Source organism: Pyrus communis, chromosome 8, assembly GCF_963583255.1.
Source record: "Pyrus communis chromosome 8, drPyrComm1.1, whole genome shotgun sequence".
NCBI lineage: Eukaryota > Viridiplantae > Streptophyta > Magnoliopsida > Rosales > Rosaceae > Pyrus > Pyrus communis.
Window position 1 is genome coordinate 27,254,924 of NC_084810.1, and position 21,810 is coordinate 27,276,733.

At 38.8% G+C, this 21,810-nt stretch overlaps 1 protein-coding gene and 1 pseudogene across 1 annotated transcript; both read right to left on the reverse strand.

Moving 5' to 3' along the window:
* Nucleotides 1-81: 81 nt before the first annotated feature.
* LOC137743261 (DNA topoisomerase 2-like) lies at nucleotides 82-10,126 on the reverse strand. The gene is made up of 13 exons (XM_068483132.1): nucleotides 9,866-10,126; nucleotides 9,710-9,775; nucleotides 9,470-9,612; nucleotides 9,286-9,352; nucleotides 8,817-9,195; nucleotides 8,645-8,715; nucleotides 2,621-2,734; nucleotides 2,412-2,519; nucleotides 1,761-2,315; nucleotides 1,511-1,636; nucleotides 1,034-1,399; nucleotides 803-940; nucleotides 82-438 (listed from the first exon to the last, which is right to left on the reverse strand). The coding sequence occupies exons 1-13, from the start codon at nucleotides 10,124-10,126 to the stop codon at nucleotides 82-84; spliced, it is 2,751 nt and encodes a 916-aa protein (XP_068339233.1).
* A 996-nt stretch (nucleotides 10,127-11,122) lies between these two features.
* On the reverse strand, nucleotides 11,123-18,356 carry LOC137743262 (peptidyl-tRNA hydrolase, mitochondrial-like; annotated as a pseudogene).
* Nucleotides 18,357-21,810: the final 3,454 nt, after the last annotated feature.

Below are 21,810 nucleotides of genomic sequence, written 5' to 3' on the forward strand. Positions count from 1 at the left end.
ATGGTAGCACCCTGTTGATGTCGCTAAGCATTAGTTTTGATAGGTCTACTATATTCAAGCCTGGCCACGTCTTTAATGTCATTAGTCGGTAAGCCGGAAAAATTTATCCTTAAGTAGTTCATTTTCAAGAACTTGTAGATCTTCTATCCATACTGTGGCTGCAGCCTTGTTTTCCACCTTGTTAAGTTCCTCTTCCATCTTTGCCAATTCTTTTTTAAGGGCTGTCTCACTTTCTTTGGTTAAGGATACAGGTTTCAGGGATGCAAGATTCTCTGGATTGTCTTCGAAACCTTGATGTTTTATATGTTCCAGCAAATCAACATTCTTCTGCATGTGGTCGTTTGATAGAATGATGTTTCCCTCACGATATCTCTTAACAAAGTCAAGCTCGCTCCTCAATTTCAAAACTTCAGCGGCCTTCTTGTTTCGAAGATTATTCTGCATGCATGATAGAAAATTAATCAGTTGACAGATATGCAAAACATGAATTTACTCACCAATCTGGTCTCATATCGTTCAATTCCAGAAATGAACTTACCAATCTGGTCTGATATTGTTCCATTCCAATTTTATAAAATTCCACAAGAACCGCAGTCGTGAAAATAAAAATAAAAATCAGGTTATATATATATATATATATATATATATATATATATATATATATATTTCTGCAAGAAGCAAAATAATAATAATAATAATAATAATAATAATAATAATAATGATGATGATGATGATGATGTTAAATCGCACTCTCTTGTGGGGTACGATAGAGCTTCAAGCTGTTGTCTTTTTGAAACAAGACCATGTTTGAAGTCTTTAGTTTCTTATCAAGTTTGAACTTTTTTTCCAAACCCTCTTGCTTGGCTTCCCTAAGTTGTTTACCCGACAGCTTGACACGGATGTCTATTGGACTCGTATCATCTCCGTATTTTTTGTAACCCTGGAGCATGTATTACTGTTTTATTCGAAACTGAAAATAACTACAAATTACAAACCAAATTTGATGTTAACTTTTTATACTGGAAAATTTTACCTTAATGAAATGATCTTTGGCCTCTACATTGTGTTCGGCGACTGAATTAAGAAATTTCAAATACTTGTCCGTCCACTTACGGATTGGCAACTCCGTAATCTTTAACATTTCGTTGCTTTCTTGTATGCACCCGTAAGAGGTGTAGTCACCATCGCTGGACTGGCTACCCTCTATCCTTCCATGAAAACCTTTATACCACGGGCGCATTTCCACCGGCAATTTGTCTACATTCCCTTTGGAATCAATTAAACGCATCATGTTCTTGATGATGTGTATCGGGTGGTAACTGGGGACACTGGTATTCCACCCAACTCCAATTCCTTCACAACCATTAACAAGGACCATGGGTATATTATTGGAAAATACCTACATGGCAAACAAAAAAAGTCATCCCAAAGAGAACAATTTCAATAATTTACCACCTAAACTTTTAAGGAAGGAAAGAAGAGTAATGTTAGTAAAAATATTCAAACAAACTACGTACCTTCCGGGTTTAACTTCTTTGCCTTGTTGATCTGAGCTTTCGTCATCTAGGAAAATCAATCTTGCAATAGGAGAAAGCTCAATGTGTAGATAACGAGGTGCTGACTGGTCTTCGCCCCCCTAAAAGTAGAAAGGAAAAAGGAATATATGTGTGTAAAACAAAAGGTTGTCATGGAATTTAAGAGTTACATTACACATTCATGATCAACGTCATTGAAGCTTGTTCAATGAGTGACATTCTTACCCGGCCTCGTGTTCCATAATTGCCATGGGGAATAAAGAGATTGACATTGTTGCTTCCCACATAATTTTGAGTCATTCCCATAGTTATGCTGGCGACATTACTCGAACTATGGTGATCGACAGACTTAGAAAACGCTTCCAATTTTGTTATTCCGATTAACTTATTCTTCAAAGCGTTGAACAAAATATTCCTTTTACCGGGTTTCAATCCATCAACTATTGATGGAATTGTCCTTTTCAGAGCAGCAATGCAATACTTTATATACTTCTTGTTAAAAAAATCAGTATAGTTTGTATGCGTCTCCTCATCCTCGTCGTTGTGGTTTTCTTCATCCCCATCATTAACTCGGTTACTACGCTGCTCCTCCCACTCCCGCTTCAGCTCCATACGAATACAGTTGTTAAGCCACCCTTTCCTATCATCTGCTATTTTCTTATTAAAGGCAAGATCAATCGCCTCATCAGCTCTATCATCCCAAACAAAGTATTTCCTATGATTCTCAAGATTTCGAAAAAAATCTTTCCCTTCTTCCTCAGGGGAGAATGTTCCCAAACCCTAAAGGACATGAAATATCATACAAGAACAAACTATTTATGACAATATGCATCGCACAATCCCAAGAATAAATTGAAGACACAAACTAATATGTACCTTGTAGTGATTAGTCGACCAGTCACTAGCGTTATTGTCCTGTGTCTTCTTCCACTCCTCATGGCTTTTGGTAGAATCAAAGTATTTTTGATCATGTTCCTTAGTCACCTGTACAAATGTTAATACAAGTTATAGATACCCTTGACAATCTTCCATTGATCGATCATATTAAATTTACTAGGCATACTAGTTAAATTATGTAAACTAACCTTGATACAAGGAGTTACAAACTCAGCCAAAAACCCCTCAATTTTAAGAAGTGAGGGGCAAAGGCAATGGAAAAGGTTAATCAAAAGTCCTTTGATGTGGAAACCATCATCATCCTACACAAGCACATACGTTAAGCTTTCTCTTAGCAGTCATCAAGATAAACCGTATGTATTGAAAATTTGAAGTTGTCGTGTACAATATAAACGGTAAGTAGAAACAATCAAACAACAATAACAAAACCTTATCCCACTAAGTGGTGTACAATATAAACGGTAAGCAATAAAACAAAAAAAAAATTATGAAAATTAAGGCATCTAGCCTGATCTTGTTGGAAATTCAAATTAAAAGTCATGTGATCTGTCCATGTGATGCTAACCTTTCTTTACAGATTGTTTCCAGCAAAATATAATCATCATTGCTCCTTCATTATTCAACCAAATGGTGATGAAAGACAGCAAGTGTGCTGCCATGTGATGTGCTAGCAGGAAGACAGCAGTGTGCTTCCATGTGTTAGCCGAAAGGAAGGTATTACAACCTGCCATGATGCAATGCATGTGTATGCCAACTATCAAAGTTGCTGCATGTGTTTGAAAGGGTGTAAAGATGTGGAACACCATCATTCATTATATGTATTGTTGGATTGTTTATTTTTTCAGTTTTTGTATAAATAGGCCATCTTGCTAAGCCTTAGTGCATATCATCCGAATCCCATTTCCCATTCTCATTTTCAGCTTGTAAGCTATTGATTTTTGTAAACTCTCTTTTCATATATCTAAGTCCAAGTGTTTTTTTTTCAAAGCTTGTTGCTTCCCTCCTTTCTCTATTTCTTTGTCCAATTTTATTGAGAGTGAAAGTGAGAGGTGTGATAGAGTTTGTAAACTTATCACCCACATATTTTGGTATTGAGTTAGTAAACTTTAGAATACCAACAATTGGTATCAGAGCCAGAATACCATTCTGGCAGGTGCAGCAGTTATGGGGTCCAACTTAGTGCAACTCCAAGTTCCCACATTGAAGAAAGAAAATTATGAAAGATGGTGCATCCAATTCAAAGCATTGTTTGGATCACATGAGCTATGGGAAGTTGTCAGTAGTGGGTATGTTGTACCCACTGCCGAGCAAGAAGCCGTATATACTGCGGATCAAAGGAACACTCTCAAGGACTTACGAAAGAAGGACCAAAATGCGCTGTATCTTCTATACCAGGGTTTGGAAGATTCAACGTTCGAGAAGGTTGCAGAAGCAACAACGAGCAAGCAAGTATGGGATACACTCAGTACAATCTACAAAGGAGTAGATCGAGTCAAGAAAGTGAGGTTACAGTCACTTCGAACAGATTTTGAAACTGCTCACATGAATGAAAGAGAGAGTATCTCCGACTGTCACACAAGGCTCATTGCGATAGTAAATCAGATGAGGAGAAATGGCGAGAAACTCGATGAAGTACGAGTTGTGGAGAAAATCCTTCGGTCACTCACATCCAACTTTGAGCATGTGGTGACTGCCATTGAGGAATCGAAGGATTTGGAGACAATGAGCACAGAGGAATTGCTAGGATCCCTCATAGTTCACGAGCAACGCATTCAGAAGAATGCAAGCCCCACAACGCTAGAGCAAGCTTTGGAGTCAAAGTTGAATATTGACAAACCAAATAAAGGTCGTGGGTAGTGGAACTCACGTCGTGGGAGTTCATCCAACCGTAGCCGAGGACGAGCCCGAGGAAGAGGTCGAGGCTATGCACAAAATCAAGGTCAGTCTCAAGAGTGGAGATCTACTCGAGGAAATGCGCATATCTAGTGTCACAACTGTAAGCAATATGGACATTATGCCAATGAATGTTCACATAAAAATGGTGAGCATGTCAACATGGCAGAATCAAGTGGAAATACTGATGAAGAACTTACAGTCTTGCTAGCACACCATGATTCCAGTAGCCAACAAGATGTTTGGTATTTGGACTCTGGTGCAAGCAATCACATGTGTGGAAAGAAGGAGTTCTTTGCCGAACTCAAAGATGGGGCCTATGGATCTGTAAGTCTTGGTGACTCCTCAAAGTTGCCAGTTGAAGGGAAGATCAAGATCATCCAGAAGGATGGTAGAGAAGAATACATCTCCGATACCTACTACATACCAGGTATGAAAAGCAACATTCTGAGCATTGGTCAACTGCTCCAGAAAGGGTACATTATACATATGGAGAACATGCTTCTCACTCTCAGGAATGCAAGGAGAAAACTTATTGCACGTGTTCGAATGTCAAAGAACCGGATGTTTCCGTTGAATTTGAACACAAAGATTGGAAGCTGCAACATCGGTGTAATGGAAGATGAGTCATGGAAATGGCATCTTCGATTTGGCCATCTTCATTTCAATGGCCTAAAGTTGCTGTCAAGTGGAGGAATGGTTCGTGGTCTACCCCAAATTGAAGCCACACGCCAAGTATGTGAAGGTTGTGTGCTTGGCAAGCAAGCACGACTATCGTTCCATGTTGGTGATACATGGAGAGCAAAGGCATCACTGCAGTTGGTGCACACAGATATATGTGGTCCATTGGATCCCATGTCTTATGGAGGTAATAGGTATTTTATTACCTTCATTGATGATTTCAGTAGAAAGACTTGGGTCTATTTTCTCAAGGAGAAGTCAGCTGCCCTAAAAATTTTCAAGGAGTTCAAGGCACTCACAGAGGCTGAAAGTAACCACAAGCTTGTGGCTGTGAGATCAGATAGAGGTGGAGAGTACACCTCCAATGCTTTCCAAGCATACTGCAAGGAGTAAGGAATTAGGCATCAACTTACTGCTGCCTATACCCCACAGCAAAATGGGATAGCCGAAAGAAAGAATCGAACCATCCTTGACATGACAAGGTCCATGCTTAAGGAGAAGAATTTTCCAAAAGAGTTATGGGTAGAAGCTGTAGCTTGTTCGATTTATTTGTTGAATCGATGTCCAACAAAGAGTGTCAAAAAGATGACACCACAAGAGGCTTGGAGTGGATACAAGCCGAATGTTACACACCTAAGAATTTTTGGGTGTGTTGCATATGCTCAAGTTCCAGAAGCCAAGAGGAGGAAACTTGATGATAGAGGTGAGAAGTGTGTGTTTGTGGGCTATAGTGAAGAGTCCAAGGCATACAAGCTCTACAACCCACTAATTGGCAAACTAGTGGTTAGTAGAGATGTCATCTTCAATGAGGAAGAGACATGGAAGTGGAACAACAAAGAAGTCAATAAAGAGAATATCGTCTCCACTGATTTTGAAGAACCAGAAGTTGTACCACCTATTGAGCAACAGCCTGCTCAAACAATCACAACAACTCCAGTGCACAAAATTGCAAGGAGTGGTCCTACATCTAGTGAGGAAAGCAGCTCCTCAACTCCAGTGAGGTTAAGGAGTCTCACAGAGATTTATGGACAAGAAGAAGAAGAAACCAATTTTTTCTGCTTCTATGCAGACCATGAGCCTCTCTCATTCAATGAAGCTGTGGAAGAAGATTGTTGGAAGAAAGCCATGGAAGAAGAGATCCATGCCATCGAGAAGAATGACACTTGGGAGTTAACAAAGCTCCCACCAAATCAGAAGGCTATTGGTTTCAAGTGGGTTTACAAGATCAAACGCATTGCAAATGGAAGTGTGGATCGATACAAATCAAGGCTTGTAGCAAAGGGCTACAAACAGAAGTATGGAGTGGACTATGATGAAGTCTATGCTCCAGTTGCAAGACTTGACACGGTAAGATTACTAATCTCTCTTGCCGCTTAGCATAAATGGAAAATTTATCAATTAGATGTCAAGTCAGCCTTCCTTAATGGAGTTCTTGAGGAAGAAGTGTACGTGGAACAACCAGAAGGCTTCCAAGTACAAGGAAAAGAAGATAAGGTGTATCGTTTGAAGAAAGCTTTGTATGGCCTCAAGCAAGCACCACGAGCTTGGAACTCAAGGATTGACAACTACCTTCACCAAAATGGATTTCAGAAATGTCTATACGAGCATTCAGTTTACATGAAGAACGGTGAAAAATGGGAGTTCTTAATTATTTGTCTCTATGTAGATGACTTGTTGTTTACAGGAAACAATGAAGCAATGTTCTATGAGTTCAAGCAATCCATGTTCAGTGAATTCGAGATGACTGACAATGGATTAATGTCATACTTTCTTGGCATAGAGGTGAAGCAAGAAAGTGACGGTATCTACATCTCTCAACAAAAGTACATGAGAGATATATTGGAGAAATTCAATATGGACAAGTGCAATATTGTCAACACTCCAGTTGCAACTGGATTGAAGCTGTCCAAGGAAGGAGAAGGTGAGTTTGTAAACTCAACCATGTACAAAAGCTTGGTTGGAAGCCTAAGGTACCTTACAATCACAAGACCTGATATAGTTTATGGTGTTGGACTCGTGAGTCGATACATGGAAACACCAAGGGAGTCTCATTGGCTGGCCGCCAAGAGAATTTTAAGGTACATAAGAGGTACTCTAAACTATGGTCTATTTTATAATTTTGGTGAAGATGCAAAATTATTTGGTTATTCAGATAGTGATTGGGGAGGTGACCAAGATGAAAGGAAAAGCACAACTGGCTATGTGTTTTTTCTAGGATCAATAGCTTTCTCATGGACTTCAAAGAAGCAATCAATTGTTGCTTTGTAATCGTGTGAAGCCGAGTATGTTGATGTAGTCTCAACCGTGTGTGAGGCAATTTGGTTAAGAAATCTGTTGAAGTCAGTGTGTCATCCACAAGTGGAATCGACTGTGATTCATGTGGATAACATGTCTGCAATCAAGCTTGCAAAGAATCCTGTTCAACATGGAAGGAGCAAGCACATTGATACCAGGTTCCATTTTCTAAGGGACCATGTGAAGCAAAAGACAATTGAGCTTGTCTATTGTCACACGAAGGAACAAGTGGCAGACATCTTCACTAAGCCATTACCAGTTGAATCATTCCGGCTGTTACGTGAAATGCTAGGCATGAAGGCGTTTTAATTTGAGGGGGCATGTTGGAAATTCAAATTAAAAGTCATGTGATCTGTTCATGTGATGCTAACCTTTCTTTACAGATTGTTTCCAGCAAAATATAATCATCATTGCTCCTTCATTATTCAGCCAAATGGTGATGAAAGACAGCAAGTGTGCTGCCATGTGATGTGCTAGCAGGAAGACAGCAGTGTGCCTCCATGTGTTAGCCGAAAGGAAGGTATTACAACCTGCCATGATGCAATGCATGTGTATGCCAACTATCAAAGTTGCTGCATGTGTTTGAAAGGGTGTAAAGATGTGGAACACCATCATTCATTATATGTATTGTTGGATTGTTTATTTTTTCAGTTTTTGTATAAATAGGCCATCTTGCTAAGCCTTAGTGCATATCATCCGAATCCCATTTCCCATTCTCATTTTCAGCTTGTAAACTATTGATTTTTGTAAACTCTCTTTTCATATATCTAAGTCCAAGTGTTTTTTTTTCAAAGCTTGTTGCTTCCCTCCTTTCTCTATTTCTTTGTCCAATTTTATTGAGAGTGAAAGTGAGAGGTGTGATAGAGTTTGTAAACTTATCACCCACATATTTTGGTATTGAGTTAGTAAACTTTAGAATACCAACAAATCTGTCATAATCATTACTTTGCCGTAGTGTAATGAATCAGCGTAATCCTCACCCTCGTAGATTTTATTTTTCTGTACCCCCATACTTGTCATGATTTTGTCAATTATCTTATTGTCTTTGCTATTTTCTCTTACATTGAGCAATTTACCTTGCAACCTAAACACACCAAAAGTGTCCCGACCCAGAATACTGAGCCCTGTCGTCTGTTTTTGAATTTGGATCGACTTAAGTTAACATACTATACAACGGGAACCAAATAAAAAAAAATTTGTTGACTCTACAAAAGTTTACAAAACAGATGACTTACTGCAAGCGACTCAGCTGAATTTCCTTCTACGAAAATCAAGGTGCAATCCCTTCCTCCCCACCACCCACTCCCCCGGCGGGGAAAATATGCATCCGTCAAGTTTTCTACCTGAAGATTTTCTTCCTCTTCATACATGCCAAAACGTCTCTTCAAAATATTGACAATTGATGAGTCTACCACTGAAAAATAATATAGATGTGAGAATCAAGGTTAGAGTATTCCAGTTTACTATAGTAGTTGAACTTGAATCATTGATCGCATTGCTTATACATATATATACCTTCCTTTAAGAAATCTTCTGAAAGTTCAAATGTTTTGGTAAATGCTATAGTATGGCGCGGATGATCAAAAGTATCTTTTGCTGGGAGATTAAACACAGGATTGCGAAATTTAACGTTAAAAAAAATCCATAAATGATTCTTCACAACATCTGAATCTTGGTTTGGATTCTCGTCCTCATCTGAATTTAGGTTTGGATTCTCGTCCTTGTCTAAATTTAAGTTTTGATTCTCATTCTCATTCTCATTCTCATCTAAATTTAAGGTTGAATTCTCATCCTTTTCTTTGATAGTTTCGAAAAGATGTTTTGCGATCGCATTGCTAACGACATCAACATTATCTCCACCGTGGCTTGTATTGACTAAGTTGACAAAACTGACCTATAGTGAAATAAAGTCCGACAACACGAGACTCAAAATTTCACATGTGCAAAACAGTCGCATATATTTGGGCTCTCATATGTAATAAACCTGTTGGAAATGTCCGTTGCTCAGAGTCACACAGATCTCCATGTCATCGCTAATTTTCATGGTTATCCTGGCAAATTGAGTGGATTGAGTTAAAAAAAAAAAAAAAAACTTTCTAAATAATTATAAGAAAAAAAAATAAGAGGATAAATTTAGAACCAAAAGTTTCATATAAACAATAATTAACCTTGGAATGTTGACAAAATGAAAAGCTCTAGGTTTTAAGTATAGATCAACATATGTAGAGAATGATTTTGTGCCGACGTCCCTTCCATTTAGCTTAACCTCCACCGTCTCTCCGAGGCAGCCAGCTATGTCAATCACTCGTTTCTTTATCAAACCAACAATGTCACCGTTAAGGCTTGTCATGTTATATGTGACATGACATGTTATATGTTGCCAAATCTGGTTTCAATAGTATTCTCACCCACAGTTCCTTTGATTTGTGATCACTGGAGTCAGTTTGCGGGTTCTTATTGTCTCTAGAGAATACCTGAAATTTGTAACAATCAAATTATTGAACCCGTGTGCTCAATCGATGGCCGCCACGATTACAACACATTTAACATATCAAACTTTTTACCTTCTTATGCAATTTATTTCCGTCAGCCTTTGACACTATGATTTCTTTGCAATAAGGAACAAACTTCTTTGACAATTCGAGCTCTTTGCATAAAATACTAAACTTCTCGTGGCTCTTATTGGCAAAGCAAATAGTTATGGCATCATCAACCTTCCCTATATCAACTTCCAGTTTGTTTTTAATCGTCAACGCGACATCCGTCAGCATGTCGTTTAACATCCAGTAGAGGCCAAGAGCGTACGTTACTGGACGTTCAACCATCTCCTCATTATCGTACACCCGTAAAGTTTGGGTTTTCCAGTCTCCAAACCCAGTCTCTCTCGTTTGTTGTTCTTGGCATTCCTCTTGTTCGTTTTTATCCTAAGATATCGTCTTCTTTCTTGAACAAACGAAGCAACAAAATCGAAAAAGGTTTGAAATTTCCAAAGTGTTATGCTGTGTGATCTTTGAAAGAATCCTACGTACGGAGATGTGCTTGGGCTTGTGTGTTTGTTAGGTGGATGTACTCCCATATTTATATGCGAAAACTTACCCAAGTTGAGTTAGGTTCCACCCTCATGAAGAAGGAATAGATTTCTTTGAATACACTCTCAAGTACTTTTCTTTTTTTTTTTTTTTTTTTTTTTTTGGGGAAGCCACGACATTAATTCATTGATCAAAAGGTTAAAAAGTTCAAGTCTTTCCTGTTTAAAACCGCTAAAATCTTACCAATTTTGTACTTACATGTTTTATTTCCTTTTCATTATTAAATCCTATCAGGTATGCAAAAACATTGATTGGACTTTTTTTTTGGATTGTTAACAATCATCTCGCAACATGCTTCCCGTACAAGGAATGCAATGCGAATGTGAAAATGTACTCAAATATGGTAAGAGTTGCATTTTTTCTTTTTTCTTTTTATTGTCTAAGACCTTGCTTGTTTACCTTTTTCTGGGAGCTTTGATGTTTGTTGGATTAAATCTTACAACATCTTCGTTTCCTATATCAAATTCTTTATATTACTAATTGGTCTGGGAAAACCATTGAATTGGAATTTATGTAATTATTTGTTGCAAATTGGACTTTACATGATGGTTTACGTAGGGGGGGGGGTGAGTTGTCAGAACCTTATATCGTTAATCGATGACGTGGATTATCAACAGTGCAACACATGTACGTCCTCTTGTTTTTAGATCCAACGCCTGTCGAGTTTCCATATATCCGACAATCACGACCCAAGAGTTATCCCGAAAGAAAACCATTTACTCATTTACAAATTCATGTTGGCAAGGTTTCTAATCTTAGGTGCTTGTATTTCTGATCTGAGTAAGCATCTAACACCTTCGGCAAAGCCTTTAGAAAGCACGACCTTCATTATATCAACTCCCTCTTGTAAAGCAGCATCAATCTAGATCAAATAGGCACATCATCGGTATCTCAGAAAGTAATTACTAGGCTTACATTGGGATACAAGGAATGATAACAGGAACCAAACGACGTTTAGACATAATTGAATAAGTAAATAACAAGCAAACAAACGGTGGTAGAATCTTTCAACATATAGTTTTTATAAATTCTTAGCTATGTGGTAATTCTTATTATGCAGTAGGAGAAACAAACTAAGAATATGGATGCCTTGAACGTAAGAAATGTTATCTGAGACAAATACACAACCACCATATACTCACTCGTCCTTGAGCTGTTGCATGAAATTTTTGCAGCAAGAATGCTTTTGGATCCATTTGACCAGGAGGTCTCCCATTCAAACTCATGAAATCTGGAAATTCAAGCTCACTGATTCTTAGCCGAGGAAATTCTCTGTTCCCTCGAAAGTGACAGATCACACTCTTCAGCCTAACAACAAAACAAAATCCAGTGATAAGTACCGGTAGTCCACTTATTCTCCTTAAGTTTGAAAGCAGAAAAGGCAAAATTGAAATGCCTTTCAAGAGGGAAATGAAAATTAATACATTTTCGGTAATTATATATGAGTGCTTAATTGGTTGATCAAGTGATCAGCCCCAAAAAGGGAAGCTTGACCATAAGAATTCTGGTAACACCGCATAATCATGGTCTTTACTCCTCAGTGTAGAAGTAGTGATGGTAAACAATCCTCACATGGAGCTCCTATATAATTAGTTCACCGACGATTCTTCTTCTTAATTATATATATAACCAATGTAAACACCAGTGTCTAGAAAGGTTCTAACATTTTTGGTAGGACATTTTTCACCATTTCTTAATCATATAGAAGCATATGTGCTTAAAACTCGAAAGCAAAAAATTTGATCATTCCCATTCTGGCATAGGTGACCTCCATTTGGGTGAAGACGAAGTACCTCACTTGGTCATGTCATCATGAAACTACAGTTGAGGATAAATAAATAAATACTATAAAGATATGCACAGATGCTCTACGTACAGAAAAACTTAAAACCAGAAAAAGAAAGTACCAGAAGCACACGATTGAGAGAGAGCTAAAAACAAGCAGCAAGAGGTCCTGTCTGTAGTTTAATAAAGAGAAATACAAGTTAAACCATGCACTCTCTCTTTTACTAACATTACTTACATAACCAGTAGCATTAAATAATAGCTCTAAGCCTCTAACATACAAAAGTGACGAAGTAAAAAATCACGCGGGAATAGTAAATGGGATTGGAAGTGTGCTAGAAGGAATGAAATGCACAGAACAAATACCATTTCGGTACGTATGTTCATTCAAATCGCAGTGGAAGTAATAAACATAAGTAGCAAGGCAAGATAAATGAATAGCCTTTGCAAATAGAAGTACAATAACATAGTTCCATCAGATGTTAAAAGTGTTGTATTAGTGACCAAGTGGAATGATGATGTTTGTTGAAAAGAAAAAAAAAGGTGGACAACATCATTGTGTCTTCCTTGGTTTGGGGAGGAAAACATGGAATTGTTTTTTGTCTTGACCCATGGGAAAAGCCACGGATGGCTTTGGGGTTTTAATTAAAGGATAGCAATTATCCTCATTGTTTGTGGGAGAGAGTGAGAGCTGAAAACAGAGGGCAGAGAAGAAGAAGAAATCTGGAGCAGCAACCCCATTTCGAAGAGAAGAAGTTGCTCTTCTCTTTGGTTAGTAATCATCCATCAAAGTAATTGTAATAGCTTTGAGCTTTGTATAGAGAAGAAATTAATCACTATATTTTCTTCTCTATTTGTTTCTTTGGTGTGTGAGAGCTTTTGTGTGTATTGGGGTTAAGGGTTGTGAGATTGCCAACACTTTGTAAACTCCCATTTGGTTGATAGTGGATTATTGGGTGAGCTCCTACTGCTCCGAGGACGTACTCCAGTTACACTGACTGTTGAGGAACCTCGTTAAAATCTTGGTGTCTTTTATATTTTGTTCTTGCACTATATTTGATATATTTCCTGTGGGTTAGCTTGAGTTGGTTCCAAAAATTGATTTGGTGCTATCCGGGTTAGCACAACAATTGGTATCAGAGCACTGGTTGCTCTTGGGTACTATCTAGTTGCCAAAGATGTCAGACGGGCAAGATGAGAATCCTTTTGGAAGCAGCTCTGGGTTTGCAAGAACTACGGTGCAAAATGCAAAGTTCGAAGTTGAAAAGTTTGATGGCACAAACAACTTTGGGATGTGGCAATGTGAGGTTAAAGATGTGTTGGCTCAACAAGATCTTCTTGCCGCCTTGGGAGAGAAGCCTGAAGCTATGTCGAAAATGGAATGGGAGAAATTAAATTTGTGGGCTTGCTCTTCAATTCGGTTGTGCCTTGCAAAAACTCAGAAGTATTTTGTGATGCGGGAGACTTTGGCAAGTGTGTTGTGGCAAAAATTGGAAGACAAGTATATGACGAAGAGTGCAGAGAACCGGCTACACTTGAAGAAAAAGCTCTACCGCTTCCAATACAAAGAAGGTACAAAAATGATTAGACACCTTGATGCTTTTAATAAGTTGATTGCCGACTTGTTAAATTTAGATGAGGATATTAAGGATGAAGATAAGGCCTTAATATTGTTGAATTCCTTGCCGGACTCTTATGAGCATTTTGTTACCACTATTATGCATGGTAAATAAACTGTGAAATTTGAAGATGTGTCAAATGCCTTGATGAATTATGAAATGAGGCATAGAGATAAAAATCATGATAGTACCTCTGAAGCTTTATTTGTTAGAGGTAGATCATCGGAGAGGAGATCCTCTTCTTGCAGGAAAAAATCACAGTCTCGACCTAGAGGAAACTCTAAAGGTAGAAAACCTTTGGAAAGGGATGAATGTGCCTTTTGTCGTAATAAGGGCCATTGGAAGAAAGATTGTCCTAGATTGAAGACCAAAGGCAAAGAAAGTTCTGAAGCTAATGTTGCTGAGGTTGAAACAGATTTTTCTGATTTTGCTTTAACCACTTCCTCATCATTTGATTGTGCTACTAAGTGGGTGTTGGATACGGGTTGTACTCATCATATGACTCCTCACAAGGATTGGTTTTCAAGCTTGAAAGAGTTTGATGGCGGTGTTGTGTTCATGGGAGATGACAATCCTTGCACAACAAAAGGGATTGGTACAGTCCGTTTGAAGTTGCATGATGGCATAGTTAAAGAGTTGACAGGTGTTCGGTATGTACCGAATTTGAAGAAAAATCTTATTTCTTTGGGAACTTTGGAAGCCAAGGGCTTCAGGTTTCATTCAGATGGGCAGACATTGAAGGTGACTTATGGTGCACTTGTTGTGATGAAAGCTCCTCGATGTGGCCATTTGTATTTATTGCAAGGAAGCACTGTGACAGGTGAAGCATCTGTAGTCTCAGAAAATATGGGCACATCCGATTCTGATACTACTAGATTGTGGCATATGAGATTAGGCCATGCCGGTGAGAAAGCTCTACAAGGGCTTGTGAAACAAGGTCTTCTAAAAGGTGCCACGACTTGTAAGCTTGATTTCTGTGAGCATTGTGTCTTGGGGAAGCAAACTAGAGTGAAGTTTGGTACTGCTGTACATCAGACGAAGGGCATTCTTGATTATGTGCATTCAGATATTTGGGGTCCTACAAAGACTCCCTCTTTGAGTGGTAGACATTGGTTTGTGACCTTTGTTGATGATTATTCAAGAAGGTCTTGGGTCTACACTATGAAGCACAAGAGTGAGGTGTTGAGCATTTTCTTGGGTTGGAAGAAAATGGTTGAGAACCAGACTGGGAGAAAGATTAAGATTTTGAGATCGGATAATGGTGGTGAATACACATCCGACCCTTTCTTTAAAGTTTGCAAAGAAGAAGGGATTGTAAGACATTTCAGTGTCAAGGGAACTCCACAACAAAATGGAGTTGCAGAAAGATTGAATCGAACCTTGCTTGAGAAGGTTAGATGCATGTTATCTCAGTCGGGTTTGAGCAAGTCATTTTGGGCAGAGGCAGTTACTTATGCATGTCACATCATCAACCGGTTACCTTCAGCTGCTGTTCAGGGTAAGACACCAATGGAGGTATGGTTTGGAAAACCCTCTTCTGATTATGACTATATTCGTATTTTTGGTTCACCTGCTTATTTTCATGTAACTGAAAATAAACTTGATCCTAGAGCCAAAAAGGCTATCTTTCTTGGTTTTAGTAGTGGTGTCAAAGGTTACAGGTTGTGGTGCCCAGAGATGAAAAAACTTGTAATCAGTAGAGATGTGACATTTGATGAAGAAAATATGTTTAGAGACTCTGAGAAGAATGTGAAAGATGTCCAACAGGTGGAGCTTGAGAAAGTTGCCTCTAGTACTTCAAATCCTATTTCCGCTGATGTCGAAGCCACTACAAGTGAAGAAGTGGAAGACCATGAGGATGTTGAAGAAGTTGAACTTGAAGATTCTATTCAAGTTGAAGAGCAAGTTTCACCTCAAGAGTCTATTGCTAAGAACAGAGGAAAGAGAAATATTACCAAGCCAGCTCGGTATAGTGACTATGTTGCTTTTGCTCTTCCTATTATCACTGATGAGATTCCATCCAATTTTGAGGAAGCCATTGAGAGTGAGGAAAAGGAGAAGTGGTGCAATGCCATGGGTGATGAGATGAATTCTCTCTTGAAGAACAAGACTTGGGAGTTAGCTAAATTGCCTAAGGGTAAGAAAGCTATTGGTTGCAAATGGGTGTATGCCAAGAAGGAAGATGTTGCTGAGAAAAGCAATGTCAGATTCAAAGCAAGATTAGTTGCTAAAGGGTATGCACAAAAGGAGGGCATTGACTACAATGAAATCTTTTCTCCAGTTGTGAAGCACTCCTCAATTCGCATTATGTTAGCTCTTGTTGCACAATATGATCTTGAACTTGTGCAACTTGATGTGAAGACGGCTTTCCTACATGGTGATTTGAATGAAGAGATCTATATGTGTCAACCGGATGGGTATAAAGTGAAAGGGAAAGAGAATTTGTTTTGCAAGTTGAAGAAATCACTTTATGGCTTGAAGCAATCTCCAAGACAATGGTATTTGAGGTTTGATAAATTTATGAGAGGCCAAAATTATTCTAGAAGTCAATATGATCATTGTGTGTACTTCAAGAAGTTGCAAGATGGGTCTTTCATTTATTTATTGATATATGTTGATGATATGTTGATTGCCTCAAAGAATGTCGAAGAGATTGAGAAATTGAAGAAGCAAATGAAGAATGAGTTCGAGATGAAGGATCTTGGTGAAGCAAAGAAGATCCTTGGCATGGAGATCACTAGAGACAGAGAGAAAGGTTTGGTATGCTTGAATCAAAGACAATACCTTGAGAAGTTGATTCGGAAGTTTGGAGTTCATGATTCAACCAAATCAGTTAGTACCCCTTTGGCTCCTCATTTTAAATTAAGTTCTCTACAGTGTCCTAAAACTGATAAAGAGAAGCTGCAAATGAAAGATATACCATATGCAAATTTGGTTGGTAGTTTGATGTATGCAATGGTATGCTCTACACCGGATATTGCTCATGCAGTTGGCATGGTGAGTCGATATATGCATAATCCAGGTAAAGAGCATTGGCAAGCAGCTAAATGGATATTGAGATATCTCCATGGTACTCGAGACGTTGGTTTATGCTTTGAGAGAGATGACTCTGGTATTGGTCATTTTGCAGTTGGTTATGTTGATTCAGATTATGCAGGTGATCTAGATGGAAGGAAGTCTACTACAGGCTATGTGTTTACTATGGCTAAAGGGCCAGTTTGTTGGAGGTCCATTTTGCAGTCGTCTGTTGCTTTGTCTACTACAGAGGCTGAATATATGGCAGTTGCTGAAGCTATAAAGGAGGCCATTTGGATACATGGGCTGATTAGAGATTTGGGGGTTGATCAGAAGCAGGTGGAGGTGCATTGTGATAGTCAGAGTGCCATTTATTTGGCTAAGTATCAGGTTCATCATGCGAGGACCAAGCACATAGATGTGCGTTATCACTTTGTTTGTGAAGTTGTTGGTGAAGGGGAAATCATTCTCCAAAAGATTCCAACTAAAGACAACCCCGCTGATATGTTGACTAAGGTTGTTGGTGTAGCCAAGTTTGTTCATTGCTTGAACTTGGCTCGCATTTTGCCTATTTAAAGAAGGCATTGAGCAGTAGGAGTTTTGGAGAATTGGCTCGGCATGAGTTGTTCTCTTGCTAGTGTTTGGGAGTGATTTTTTGTGTCAATTGTGTTGGTTGGCTTATCATGGCGTTTTCGGAACTTGGCCAAGGTGGAGATTGTTGTATTAGTGGCCAAGTGGAATGATGATGTTTGTTGAAAAGAAAAAAAAAGGTGGACAACATCATTGTGTCTTCCTTGGTTTGGGGAGGAAAACATGGAATTGTTTTTTGTCTTGACCCATGGGAAAAGCCACGGATGGCTTTGGGGTTTTAATTAAAGGATATCAATTATCCTCATTGTTTGTGGGAGAGAGTGAGAGCTGAAAACAGAGGGCAGAGAGGAAGAAGAAATCTGGAGCAGCAACCCCATTTCGAAGAGAAGAATGTGCTCTTCTCTTTGGTTAGTAAGCATCCATCAAAGTAATTGTAATAGCTTTGAGCTTTGTATAGAGAAGAAATTAATCACTATATTTTCTTCTCTATTTGTTTCTTTGGTGTGTGAGAGCTTTTGGGTGTATTGGGGTTAAGGGTTGTGAGATTGCCAACACTTTGTAAACTCCCATTTGGTTGATAGTGGATTATTGGGTGAGCTCCTACTGCTCCGAGGACGTACTCCAGTTACACTGACTGTTGAGGAACCTCGTTAAAATCTTGGTGTCTTTTATATTTTGTTCTTGCACTATATTTGATATATTTCCTGTGGGTTAGCTTGAGTTGGTTCCAAAAATTGATTTGGTGCTATCCGGGTTAGCACAACAAAAAGAAAGTATATCAGTCACAGATTCACCACTCAAATTCATGTAAGTTTGAGGCTTTGCAAGAAAAACCGGAACTTCCCCCACGAAACCTGAAATGACAAACTTCCATGAACTTCACAAACGAAACATGAAAATGACAAAAAACAAAGTAACATATGCAAAGGTTTACGTGCCTTTCCCAAAGATACCATTTCGGTATATGTGTGTGTGTGTGTGCGTGTTGATATGAAAATACAAACCAATCAAGTATGTCTTTCCCTTTCTAACTTGATTCCCAATTCAATTTGATTTCAATCAAATAGTCTTTCCCGCCATTTGTTGTTTAGGTGATTCGTTGTAACGAAAGGACCAAGCAGAGGGAGACAGATCATTTCCAATACCAGAAGATGGATAATAAAAGCTCCATCAAGTCCCCTACGTCCTCTCTCGTCTCCAACACCAAAACTTTCAAGCTTCAAAACACACCCAAGGTGGCACGACATGCCACATGAATTACCCCCAAACGAGGGTTCTGTGCTACAAACCAACCAAAGGCCCGGGTCCTTGTTGCCATCAAACTAGTATATTTCTTTTCTTTCCCCGATTTCTGCACATAGGATCTGTAAAATTTCCCGACGGCTCCATGACTGTAACACTTCAGAGGCACCATGTGACCACTTCGATACTTAATAGACAAGCTCTGTTTTTATCCGTACTTAACTTGCAGCTGTTTTGACCGATCAACTCCAAGTCCTAAAGGCCAAGGAGAAAGGAACGTATATCAGTATATACAAAGTAGAAAATAAGCAAGCAGATTAGCTCCCTCATTCTCTTATTGTGCCGGCAGACCCCGCAAGCGAGGTGAAGTAAGGTTAGATTAGAGTGTTGAACAGAAAAAGAAGCTTGAAAAGAAAATCCTACGGTGGACATGAGATTTTTTTTATCGAGGTAATACTAGAGAGGCTAAATTTCTAAATTAAATTGACCTTTTGTAAATTAAAGATGTGGTTGTTAATGATTGAATTATTATTTTAGCATTGATTAACGTACTTATTTTCCATTTGTGGCACATCATTTAATTTAAAATTTTAGTCTCCCTATCATTATCTTTTCTTTTTCTTTTTTTATAGGTGATGCATAAAATTCACTCTCAAATTCTAATTTTTTTTTTTTTAACTTAATGAAGTTCTTCAAAATCCATAACATTTTGAATATCTATAAATTTGTTTGTACTTTATTAAAAGTATTTCGAATTTCCAATTGACTACACTTTAATTTGGATGCATTCTTTTAAATTCTACTTTGATTACACGCACTACTACAAAAGGGCCTTATTTTGTCGGTGGTTGGTGTCGGTTTTATATAACGTAGTGGCATATAAGACATTCTGACACCTACTTAATATGTTGTTGGAATTACGATCGGTTATAACTGACATAAACTATTAATGTCGCTTATAACTGACATAGATTTTAATATTTTTTAATACTGATGTCGCATAAAAAAAAAATCGTGTCACTTACAACCGACATAACATTAACGTCAGTTAAAAGAAGACTGGTGTCGCATCTTCCCGACACTAATGTTAGTTTTTAAATATTTTCAAAGCCAATGTCAGTTGTAGTTGACATACGTTTTAGTTTTTATTAAATATTTTGAAACCTAGTGTCAATTGTAATCGAGATAAAGTTAGGATCGGTTAAAAGAAGACCGGTGTTGTTTCTGCTCGACACTAATGATAGTTTTTAAATATTTTCAAAGCCAGTGTGGGTTGTAGCCGACATAGGTTTTAATTTTTTTAATATTTTGAAACCCAGTGTCAGTTGTAGGAAATAGATTGGTGGCCTTTATATACCTTCCCCGTGTTTTTTTCTTCCTCACTCACATCTTTCTTATTTCTTCGAATTTATAAACCATCCATAGTGTTTTCTTCTTCTTATCTCACATATTTCTTATTTGTTCTTCCAACTTCATTAATTCCTTCTTCTCCACAGTAAGTTTTTCTTGGTTCTAGTATTTTTATTTTCTTCTCTTATGTTTAATTTTTATTTACGATTTAATTTTGTAGGTATTTTATTTGAGCTGGTTGAGTCCCAGGTACATCGGACCATACATGGTCATAGAACGAGTTGGTGAGGTAGCTTACAGGTTGGAGTTGCCTCCGGAGTTGGCTAGAGTGCATAATGTTTTTCACGTGTCTATGCTCCGACACTATGTTGCTGATCCATCTCACGTGATACCTCCTCAACCGTTAGAGATTAACCCAGATTTGACGTATGACGAGGAACCGGTGACGATCATCGATTGGAAAGAGAAGGTTCTGAGCAACAAGACGGTGAACTTAGTGCAAGTTTTGTGGAGGAATCATTCAGTCGAGGAAGCTACGTGGGAGATAGAAGATCGGATGAGGGATTTGTATCCTCGATTGTTCTATGACCACTAGGGGTTATACTTGGTTGTTTTGAATTTCGGGACGAAATTCTGTTAAGGTGGGAAGGTTGTGACATCCCGTCCCGGAAATATCGAAACGTACGTGTGAAATTACAAGTTTGCCCCTAGTGCATTTTCGTCACGTTGTTGGTTGTTTTGTGTGGTGTGGCAGGTGTTGGACCACACACACACACTCTCAGACACTGTCTCTCTGCCCTCTCCCTGTCTCTCTCTCTCTCTCTCTCTCTCTCTCCCGTACTCCCATTTCTTCTTCCTCTTCCTTCGACGTACGGACAAACACACAAACCCCTCAAACCATCACAGATAGAAGAAGCTAAGGCCATATTCGAACTCGTGAAGCTCGTGCGAGCACAGCCATACCATTTTCAGGTGAGAAATACATCGTTTTCACGTCGTTTCGACAATGGCAGTTTCAAGCACTATTCATGCAAACTTAATCTAGCTTGTTTTTGGGATTTTTAAGGTCGTAGGTAGCTTGGTGGTGTGACAAGGAGTCTCGGAGTACTTAGTTGGATGAAATTGAACGTCGGGAAGGCCTGGTTCAAAGTTGGCCGGTTTTGGTTTGTGTGGACAGGTATGATTCCGTGAGTTTTAGCCCTTAAAACTTGTATGGATGTGTTCTACTAGTCTAGGGCTTCATTTTGGTTCAAAAATCACGAAAAACGGTTGAGAAACGAGTGAGAAAACTCGAGTTGCAGGTTACCCAGTTTTCCGGCGCCGGCGACGGCGCCGGAGATTGAACGGAGAAGGTGACGGAATATTCCGTCAGAGTTGACGGAATATTCCTGACGCCGTTGACGGAATCCGTTAGAAATAATGGAATATTCCTCACGGCGTCAGTTGACGCCGTCCGTGTGCGCCACACGTGCCTGCGCGTGGCCGGCGCGTGTGGCCGTGCCTTGGCCTGCGCGTGGGGGCGCGTGCGGCGGAGGAAATTTTTTCTAAAAATATGGTTGTGATCCTGAGGTTGTGTAGAGCACGTTGGTATATTCATTTGTCCATTTTGAGCATTGTATGAAAAGTTATTACGAGAAGTTGGTTATGTGCTTTAAAGTTAACGTTTTTATAGTTATTTCGCATATAGGTGACACATACCCCGAGGACGAGCGTTCGCACTTGAGGCAGGGGGGCTACGACCCTTCCACTTATCAGTGAGTGGGCTTTTATTTTCCGTATATACCTATATACATTTATATTCCCAGAAATTGATTAAAA